The 11,034-nt window shown below is 39.0% G+C and overlaps 1 protein-coding gene across 2 annotated transcripts; it reads right to left on the reverse strand.

Annotated features, from left to right (window-relative positions):
• Window positions 1–366: 366 nt before the first annotated feature.
• LOC148897128 (lysophospholipid acyltransferase 5-like) lies at window positions 367–10,824 on the reverse strand. Of its 2 annotated transcripts, none has more exons than XM_088998686.1 (13): window positions 10,586–10,824; window positions 9,581–9,688; window positions 8,039–8,145; window positions 7,157–7,250; window positions 6,951–6,988; window positions 6,557–6,735; window positions 6,369–6,477; window positions 6,197–6,283; window positions 4,696–4,859; window positions 4,464–4,611; window positions 2,950–3,105; window positions 1,455–1,585; window positions 367–1,051 (listed from the first exon to the last, which is right to left on the reverse strand). In XM_088998686.1, exons 3-12 carry the CDS (start codon window positions 8,096–8,098, stop codon window positions 1,466–1,468), a joined length of 1,155 nt encoding a protein of 384 aa, XP_088854812.1. In that variant the 5' UTR covers window positions 8,099–8,145; window positions 9,581–9,688; window positions 10,586–10,824; the 3' UTR covers window positions 367–1,051; window positions 1,455–1,465. The 2 variants fall into 2 exon arrangements, with proteins under 2 accessions (XP_088854812.1, XP_088854811.1); XM_088998685.1 differs by lacking the exon at window positions 10,586–10,824 and adding an exon at window positions 10,300–10,394.
• Window positions 10,825–11,034: the final 210 nt, after the last annotated feature.

Below are 11,034 nucleotides of genomic sequence, written 5' to 3' on the forward strand. Positions count from 1 at the left end.
ACTTATTTTTTGAGATATATATTTTTTATAATTGGTAAAAATAAGGCATAAAATAAATTGACACAAAACCCTTGACAAAGAGGATGATGAGATTCATCCTCAGGTGAGGCAGCACAGGTGACACAGAAAGTAGTCCTCAGCAGCTGCTTCATAATAAGATAACCGTCACCACGCCAAAAAAATACACCTAAAAAATTCTGTGCCATTTTGAGGTATCTGGGCTGATTAATTCCTTACACGGAGCTTTGTCGCCCTCTTCTGCCTCTTTTTGGTGCTACACGAAGTTTTCAGACAAATTACAAACCATTCATGACTGTGTTGTGTTTGCGTCTGTACAGTCGCTCGTGAAAATGAGCACACATTACATTGACAACAACAAAATATAGACATTTATTTAAATATTTAAATTTATTTACACAGAGTGTGTAAGGTGAAAAGTGTGTATCCCAAAAATGTATTTCCCATAAGAAACCATTAAAATGAGAATAATCTGTTCCGAGCCCCCGATAAAACATAATTTTCTACTTTCTAAGCCTTAAAACTACACAAAATATAACTTATTTTACGTACAATAAATGTGCTATGGTATTATAATTAAATAAATAAAATGTACTGTATGTATAAAGGGGTTTTATTTACCTTCGTGATGGTCGTAGATGGCCGGTTTCCTCAGCATTAAACACGTGATGAGGAACGTAGCCTTCTTTCACCATCTTGAGGATTGATGCCTTGTAGGTGCTTTCTCTGCGATAATTTTACCTTGTTCCTCATCAATTGTGATCTGTTTAGCTGGGTTGATAGCTTTTTGCATCAAGTGTACAGATGGCTTGTGCGGGTTATTTGTGGAGCCTGATAGAAAGGGAATTTTAACCTTGCAATCTACACTCTGCCTTTGCACTATCGAAGTTGAAACTCTCTCTCTGTCGTCTGCCTCTCTCTTTAATGTTTAAACCACCTACCCTCACTGCTGCGTTCTTGACCAATCACGTGGTATGAGAACAGTCTCGTTCGCGAACGACACATCACTCATTGTGGCAGCTCCGTGTGTATCCTGAAAAACAGTTTGTATGCCAAGGTAAAATTTTAATAAATTTAACGTTTGTAAACCGAAAAATTCCAAGGTATCACTGTATTCCAGAAGATTAAAAATAAAAATGTAATGGTGAAGTTGCCCCTGACCGGCCCGCGTGGCACAATGGTCGTTTTTTTTTTTTTTTTACTGTAAACATTTCGACTCAAAATGTTTCAAAAACATACTTTATACACAAAATTTTCACATGGAAATATGTATATATTATTTATATATCTATACACACTTAAAGGCTTTAAGAGACACATTTAAATATTTTACTTTTTTGAGCTAAAAATAAACAACCGTGTGAATGAAATGAAAAATATTTCTGAATATTTTATAGCCGCTAGCAGGCTAACTAGTCATGACATAATGTGCGTACCGAACCGTGGTTCAATCCTGCTTTTTCGGGCTGCGTTCCGTCTTAGGCACCAGCGCCTTCCTCAGGTGAGGCGCCATTAAAAAGGCGACGAGGAAGAAGACGTGACCGCAAAAGTACACCGAGAAGTACACCTGCGACAGAAAAAGCAAAGGTGGTTATCATACAAATATAGTTTCATCGAGATGTCATAAAAACCTCTAAACTGATCAGTACAATTGATCCATCCATTCCCCCAGATTGTCTGTCTACCTGTGTTGCTGCACTGCTTGTGTTCAATCAGTTACTTCAGGCATCATACAGAGCTGCTATGCTGATGCTACAGTATTTTGTGTTAGCATGATGCTAGCCAATCTCAAAAGTTGTGACATGCGTGAAAGCGCCACTGAATTAAACATAAATGAGATGTAGCCGCTAGTTTACATTTTAAAAATCCTAAATGCAGAAAATAAATAAAAATAAAGAAATGAAATGTTTTTAAATCCTAAATAGAGAAAAGAAATAAATAAACAAAAATAAAAAAATAAAAAACATGAATAAATGAATAAAATAAAGACATAAATACACAAAAATAAATGGCCAAAAATATACATATTTATGTATATTTTTATGTGCGTTATAATATCTTAGTATTTTATTTTTCAGGGAAGCTTTTGACAAGAATCCCCTCCCCTTTTTCAAATATATTTACGTATTTATGTATGTATTTACATATGTACTCACGTACTTTGTACCTGTTCATTTACATATTTACCTACATATGCATTTATTTACATATGTATGTATTTATTCACACATTTGTCGATTTACATCTTCATTTTTATATTAATTCATGTACATATTTATGAAAATAAATATTTACATATTTTACCTGCTTAGTTACATATTTATCTACATGTTTACCTACTCATTTACTTACGTATTAATTTATTTACATATTAATTCATTTAGATGTTTAATTACATATTTATTTACAGTAAAGTCTCGTTATATCGATATTCAAGGGAGTCCGAAAAAATATCGATATAACCGGGACTATCGATATATCCGACCCTGTTTGCATGTAATTTTCTCCGTGCGTGCATAGAAATAGTATCGATATAACCGGGACTATCGATATATCCGATATCGATATAACGAGACTTTACTGTATATAACTCATGAATGTATGTATGTATGTATGTATGTAAGTATGTATGCATGTATGCAAGTATGTATGCATGTATGTACGTATGCACGTATGTAAGTAAGCATGTAAGTAAGCATGTAAGTAAGCATGTAAGCAAGCATGTAAGCATGTATGTATGTGTGTGTGTGTGTGTATGTGCGTGCACACGTGTATGTGTGTGTGTGCATATGTATTTCGGTATTTTATTATTATTATTATTATTATTATTAAATAATTTATTTATTTATTTATTTATCTTTTATTCTCAAGTCAACTTTTGGTCCGAATCTCTGTATCCTCCTTGCATGTCGGCCACGAGTCGCAACGCACCTTGAGCCATTTGTCGTAGAAGAAGATGGAGGAGGGCACCAGCGCGTAGCCCATGAAGACCCAGTGGATGATCTGCTGGATGACGTAGACGATCGGCAAAAGTGGCCCCCCCAACAAACGACTCAGCGTCGGACTGTCCCGCACCAACGCTTGATACTGTCACAGCAGAAACACACAATACGCTTCAGTTGCTCCGGGAACAAGATGGCGTACAGCAAGTTATAGTTACAGTTTCCTCTCAGGGAGGGAAGGTGTTATGAATTTGGAGAAGCCATACGAATTGTTCATTCCCTCTACATTTGACATCTACAACGCACAAAAAAATTACTCATTGACTGCCATTCACAAAAGTATTCGGGAATTGAAAATATGACGTCGAGGGCCATTCCTGAATTTGTTGGGGTTTTGCTTGTTCTTACTTGGGTACTGTGCTGGCCAGACCTCTGGCACTGTTTTTGCATTGCCGCGAGGGGGCGGTATTTCCCTTTTTTTTCCATGTTTGCGCTCTGTTCCAGCATCCGCTGTTGTTAAAACGCCATATCAATGAATATTGCATCACATTTTATACAGCTGCCCCCATTTCAAGCTAAGATAACTCCAGACCCATATAATTTAGGAATTAACTCTTTTACATATTTCTTTACATATTTGTTGCCCCCATTTCAAGCTCAGATAACTCTAGACCCATTAATTTAGGAATTAACTCCTTTGACATATTTGTTTACATATTTTTTTGCCCCATTTCAAGCTCAGACAACTCCAGACCCATATAATTTAGGAATTAACGCCTTTTACATATTTGTTTACATGTGTTGCCCCCATTTCAAACTCAGATAACTCCAGACCCATATAATTTAGGAATTAACTCCTTTTACATATTTGTTGCCCCCATTTCAAGCTCAGATAACTCGAGACCCATATAATTTTGGAATTAACTCCTTTTACATATTTGTTGCCCCTATTTCAAGCTCAGATAACTCCAGACCCATATAATTTAGGAATTAACACCTTTTACATATGTTGCCCCCATTTCAAACTCAGATAACTCCAGACCCATATAATTTAGGAATTAACTCCTTTTACATATTTGTTGCCCCCATTTCAAGCTCAGATAACTCCAGACCCATATCATTTAGGACTCAACTCATTTTACATATTTGTTGCCCCCATTTCACGCTCAGATAACTCCAGACCCATATTATTTAGCAATTAACTCATTTTACATATTTGTTTCTATATTTGTTTCCATAGTTATTTATTTAAATAGTTATTTATGTATTCACATATTATTGGATGTATTTATATAGTTCTTTATACATTTACATAGTGATGTATTTACATAGTTATTTATGATATAGGAAACATGAAATTTTGGTTCGGACTTTAGTAAGCATCATGGAATTTCACACAAGCTAGATTTGCTTTCGCGGGCCAAATAAAATGATGCGGCGGGCCATATTTGGCCCCCGGCCTTTGACTTTTACACCTTTGGCGTCAGGTAAGAATGACAATACCTGTCGCTCAACGGTGATGATAAAGAACTCCATGGAGAAGAACATGAGGTATCCCGAGTGAAGACCGTGCCATATGGTCAAGAAGAACAAAGTGGACATGTGGGAGATCGTCTTGTTGCCCAAGAACTTCAGTCGCTTGAACACATGCCTGGAAGGACCAACACAATTTTGGGACCAAATGGACACCATTTCACATTTCGGTTTACTTCTTTTTTCCAGAAGAAGCACCGACCTGGCGACCCAGGCGTTGGTGGTGATGTTGAAGGAGGCGATGGTCCCCCCAAAGAGCGGCGTGGTCTCGAAGAGCCAAACCTTGACGCTGGCGCAAGCGTCCCATTGGTGTTGACCTTCCCTGACGCCGTTGTAGCCCAACCCGGCCAGGATGCAGGCGCCCTCCTGCAAACGCGTCATCATCATCAAGTTTTGTAATATAAATATGGATATATTGTTAAATCAGCGGTGCCCATTAAGCCAATCGCGGGCCAAGTGGACTGGGGAAAGTCGATCTCGAGGGGCATAGAGGGCAGAAAAAACAAACAAACAAACAAACAAACACATTGATAGAGATAAGAAGTTATCATATTTTAAAGTTTCATGCGTAGCTGGCCAACCAAACGAAAGGCGCATATGGCCTGAAGTCAATCTAAGTTTAACAGACACAAACTGCATGTTAAACTGTCATCTTCATCTAGGAGATCTGGCTTTGGACAGAATTTAGGACTTGGGGAAACTCCTTTATCACCGAAGTAATTTACGACTTGAAACTCCTGCACAGGAAGAGCTCATTAGCCAGGTTACAAATTTATCAGTTCATGGAAGAGACAATGTTTGATTGCTTACAGCTTTTTGCGCTTAGAACGCTCAGGGGTGTGGTATTCTAATCAAGAAAACTATGTTTTACTAATGTATCACTTTAATTTGCATACACTTTCAAAAATAGGTTGGCAGAGGGCTGCAGAATTCAGTCATGAATGGCTACATCTCCTGTCAGCAATAAAGACAATCTTTCTGGGTTCGAGCCTTGGTCCACAGTGTCCGATCGAACATCTCTGACACACATAAACAAAGAAATAATTTACTAAATAATTATATGAATACACTAATTTAGATTAAATTAATATTCAGATTAAATAAAGCTCTAACGCAATAAATATTTATGTTAAATAAATACTTTGATTACATAAAAGAATAGATTAAATATATGAATACATATTTATATTACATTAATATTCAATTAAATAAATATTTCATTCAATATTTAGATTTTATAAATCCTTAAATTAAATAAAAAATGAAATAAATAAATATATATATACATTTATATCAAATAAATATTCAGATTAAATCAATATTGTATTCATTAAATGTTTAAATTACATAAATACCTAGATTAAATAACAAATTATTAAATACATACATACATAAATATTTAGATAAAATACATATTCAGATTAAATAAATATTGCATTCAATAAATACTTAGATTAAATAAAAAAGGAAATAAAATAATTAAGCCATTATAAAAATGTAAATAAAATAAAAACCATTTGTGTGTCTGTGGATGTTCATTTTTGTATGTTAATTTAGACGACACCCAAATCATCCTATCAATCACATTTCCACAAAAACTATTAATAAATTAAAATTAAAATTAAAAAAAATAAAATAAAAAATAAAAAATCATGTCTGTCCTGTACCATGTGTGTCGTACGAAAATGGTCATTCACACTTACCGCTATGAGCCAGCAGCAAACATATTTATACAACATGATTTTTGCCCAAATCATAATGAATAAGCAGCGATACCAAAACGGATGAGCCTGCGGAGAAAACACAAAAATGACAACAACAAAAAATATGACACCGCCACCCCCCCTACGTCCCCAATCAAACGGCAATAGTCACCTCATACTCATCTGTCATGAAGTAGCTCTCTTGGAAATGAGGACTACAAATTGCAAATATGACCAGAAAGAGAAAACCCAGCGAGAATCTCTGCATGGCTGGAACCCCGCTAGAAGAACGAAACGAGAAAAGATCATGAGAAAAGGAAGCTACGTCATCCGCCGAAAAGCCTGAGCTGACTTCTTTACCTGTTTGGAGGCTTTCCGGGTCTATCGCTGAGTTCCCCCGCCACCAGTTTCTGATAGCTGCGCAGCGTGAACTGCGGCCCCACCAGAAAACCGGCGTAGAAGTAAGAGAAACCCAGCACCTCCAGCAGCGCCGGCGCCTGCGGCAGGGCGGCGCTCTTCTGCTGCACGCTGAGCTGCGCCTAAGGAAAAAAGTGCCCGCAATCTCAAAATGGCTGCGTGAAATCCACATTTTTTTTACCCATTTTTGCTTTGCTGAGCATTTGCAAAATATTCTCCTCTTGTTTGTATTTATGGCTGAACGAATGTCTCTGTGCAAGTGGGCGATGAGTGCATGTAAAGAAGACAAAACAAAAAGCAGGACAAAAAAAAACAACAACGACATCAACCAACTCACTGGTTCTTTCCCGCCGTCATAGTAATCAAATGCCAAACCTGGAATCAGAAAGCGTAAAAAAAGGGGCGTGAGGAATCGTGTTAGGGCGGCTGGTGAATGACATCGTGACCTTTAAGCCAAGGAGGGTCGGCGGCGTGCGGTAAATGGCCGTGATCGAGACGCTGATAGACGGCGGTTGAAAAACGCAAAGGGGGAGGGGGGTGTACCGATCAGTTTGAGCGTGAGGACGCAGTGAGGCATCGTCCACTTGATGTCGTACTCCTCCGTCGCTGTGTAGTAATAGCCTGCCAGCAGGTATAACTGCGAAAGAAAAAAAGGGGGGGTAAAAACATTTCTATAAACATGACGTGTTTGGAAGAATGTAAAATGCCAAGCTAGTAGGTTAATGCAAATGTGAGGACAATATACAGTGGGGCAGAGAGAGAGAGAGAGAGAGAGAGAGAGAGAGAGAGAGAGAGAGAGAGAGAGAGAGAGAGAGAGAGAGAGAGAGAGAGAGAGAGAGAGAGAGAGAGAGAGAGAGAGAGAGAGAGAGGGACGTTGATCGCCTCCAAGGAGTTTTTCACAGATATTTTTGTTGTTATGGGACCGAAAAAGACCCCACCACAGGCTCGTGTTCAGCCGAAGAAGACACAAAACAAAATTACAGTCGAGGAGAAGAAGATAATTGAGAAACACGAACGAGGTGTGCGTTTGTCGGATTTAGCGGCTTAGCGGATATGCTATTTGGATATGATATTCCACCATTGCTACCATACTTCGCAACAAAGCTTTACAAAAAGGCTTTATTTACTCGATGATTTCAGAATCAGAAAACCTTTATTTGTCCCACAATGGGGAAATTTGAAAGGGGAAGGGGTGGAAAAGGAACATCAAGAAAATGAGGAATTTCACCCTCGAAATCTCACCGGACCAACGTCCAGGGATACCCCTTTATTATTATTATTATTCATATTTTTTTGAGAGGAAAAGTAGAGATTAGGAAATCATCTCCTGGCACGCAAATATGATAAACAGCTATCGGCGTATTGAGGAAAAAAAATATTGGGGGGGGGGGGGTTATCAATGTAGAATGCATGAAGATGCCTCACCATTTGAAAAGTGAAGCTGCTGAGGATTCCGGTGAGCGTCCTTCCCATGAGCCTCAGCATCAGGAACTGCACAAGGATGCATACTGCCGAGTGATAGATCTGGGAACCTGTCAGGGTTGGGGGGGGGGGGGGGGGGGTTACCGCAGCCATCACCAATGCCTCGCATAAAATACAATTGTAATTCCCTTCACTCACATTTTCATCCACAAATGAGGTTACTGCAAGCAGCCCGAGGACGCCCCCCCCCCCTCCACAAATAACCAAATTTGTTGGAAAAAAACACTTTCAAGTCGCACTCAAGCGAGACTGTTTTGCATGCAAATACGACACCAAATGCAACATCGCGGAGCCAAACACACACCAGGAAAACCGGCAAGAACTGCCTGTGGAGATGTTTGTCCAAAATCGTGCATGCAAAAAAATAATAACATAAAAAAAATAATGCAAAAGAGCGTTACTAGGCGCTCTCACGATCCTGAAGATATTTCTCAAGGCTGAGGTGAGAAAATCCACCAAAAGAGACGCGAGTGGGGATAATAATAATCATAATAAGAATACATTTCATTTTAAGCGCCTTTCAAAGCTCTCAAGGACACTTTAAGTTATGTGTGTGTGCGTGTGTGTGGTCTACACACATTAGCATACATGCTAATTTTTGAAACCAGAAAAGCCTGCATCCATCTATATCTATATCTATATATATATATATATATATATATATATAAAGTGTCATGCAAAAGTCAAAGAAAAAGTGTAATAGGCAGTGTTGATAATAATAATAATAATAATAATAATAATAATACATTTTATTCATAAGTGCCTTTCAAAACTCTCAAGGTCATTTGACAGTCACAGGATACATTTTTCTGTGGGTGAGCAGCGGCAGCCACACGCGCCAGCGTTCACTCAACCCGGAATAACTCAAATAGATCGAAAAGCTAGCTAGCAAGCTAATACATAGCTAATATATAGCTAATTAGATAGCCAGCTAGCCAATAGTTAGCTCGAAAGATAGCTATCTAGATAGCCAGCTAGCTAGTCAGACAGCTAATAGACAGCAAATAGACAGCTAGTTAGATAGCTCGATAGCTAGATAGATAGCCAGCTAGTTAATGAACGAATGTTCGTAAGTAGCAGAGCGCCTGTATTGCAATATATATATATATATATGAAAATCAAAGCCGCCAAGGAGACTTTGGAACTTGACTTTGCTCACCTTGGAGGCCATCTTTAAATGACGGCTTTTAACATTTTTAACTTGTATCGACGCATACATAAAATAGAAGGTTTGTTGCAGCTTCAGCAGTTGTTGAAGCGCTATATAAATCAATATGTATTGTATTGTATAAAATGGCTTTTCGTTCCTGTACTCCGTTTCTATTCTCAGCATCCTCATAATATCCAAGGTGCAACGTTTCATAGTAAAATCAGTGAATTGTAAATGTCTTATTATGAAAATAAACAAATATTCTTGTCTGCCTTTCTGGAGGCCTCCGCAAGGGTTACAAAACAAACTTGTCAACCTCCCGCTTTTAATCTCACCAAAGTTAAACGTGGCGAGGGCCAGTCCGGAGAATGTGTGGAACAGGTGGATAACGTTGGGGGACTGGTGGAACAAGAAACGCCGGTAGATCAACACAAAGGGATATCCTGCGGGGAAAGAGACAGAATCAGAAAATTGTTGCCAAATTGTTGGAAGGAAATGCTTAGTGTTTCAAATTACTGTTAGAGTTGCACAATGTTAACCTTGGAAGGCATTTCGCTCTTGCAACCTTATAAAAAATGATTCTTGAACACCTGAAACGGGACGAAAGTGTCATTTTGGCCACTTCATTTGAAACGAACCTTGGTCCCAAAGTGACGAGATGACAAAAGTAAATTGCGCTTCACAAGTTATAATACAGTAAAGTCTCGTTATATCGATATCGGATATATCGATAGTCCCGGTTATATCGATATTTTCAGACTCCCTTGAATATCGATATAACGAGACTTTACTGTAATTACATTAGCGTCGTTTTAAAAGCTGCATTAACCGGTAATTCCAAACGTTGTGGTTTGACGTGTTTATAAAAACGATTAAAGGGTAAATACTACTGAACAGACAGGGGTCGTTTGTACTTCAGTAAATTGGGTTTGAAAATGTCACAAGAGTGCAAGGAAGACGTTATGGTAACAGTTGCGAGAATACTTGTATAAAACCAAAACTAATTCTCAACCAGCGGTGTTTTTAACCCGAGTTGGTAAAACGAAAAACTTACCGACTAAAATTGACAATAATAGACGAACAGCAGGTTCGGAAGAACCCAACGAGTCGGACAGATTCTCCAACCAGGGAAGCGCCATGTTTACAGTGTTGACAGATGCGCTTCCTTATAAACACAGTTTCGCGCGCGACCGCTGTGTCAGTTCCGGGAGTGGTCACGTGACTTTCTTAAAGCGGTACGCGCACCGATACGGGGTTTGCCCTGGAGGTTCGGCGCACGCATCGATGCCTCGGTGTCGTTGGACCTATCACTAATGATCATGAATAAGAAGTGACGTTACCGTGTCGGTTGCAGCAGGGATGCTTTTACTTTATGATTTTTCATTTTTTTAGCCTGGCTGCATCCGCCTTCGAGATGCTGCCTCTACGCAGAGCACACGTCCTCGTCGCCGGTTTCGAATCTCCCGGTGGGTCGTTGACGGAGCTGGTTGGTTTGGGGAAGGTGAGAAGGGGTGTGGGGTGAAAAAAATATCCCCAAGAGGATTCGGTGTGTAATGCCCTTGTTTTCTCGTCCGTGGAGAAGGAGAAAGTGAGTGGGAATGTTACGGTGGCGTCCCCACCAACTCCGGCTCCTCCCCTCCCTCGGCGGTGCGTTTACCCGCCCACACTGCGTCCTTCTCCGGCTACGTCCTCGTTCAGCACCTCGGTGACACACTGGTGCTTTTTATTTTATTTTTTTTTCATTTTAATCAATTACGCCTTGGTGTGTTGCGTAAAAACGTGTATTTAA

The sequence above is a fragment of the Hippocampus bargibanti genome, linkage group LG06, assembly GCF_051943395.1.
Source record: "Hippocampus bargibanti isolate YZ-2025 linkage group LG06, ASM5194339v1, whole genome shotgun sequence".
In the NCBI taxonomy this organism is placed as follows: Eukaryota; Metazoa; Chordata; class Actinopteri; order Syngnathiformes; family Syngnathidae; genus Hippocampus; species Hippocampus bargibanti.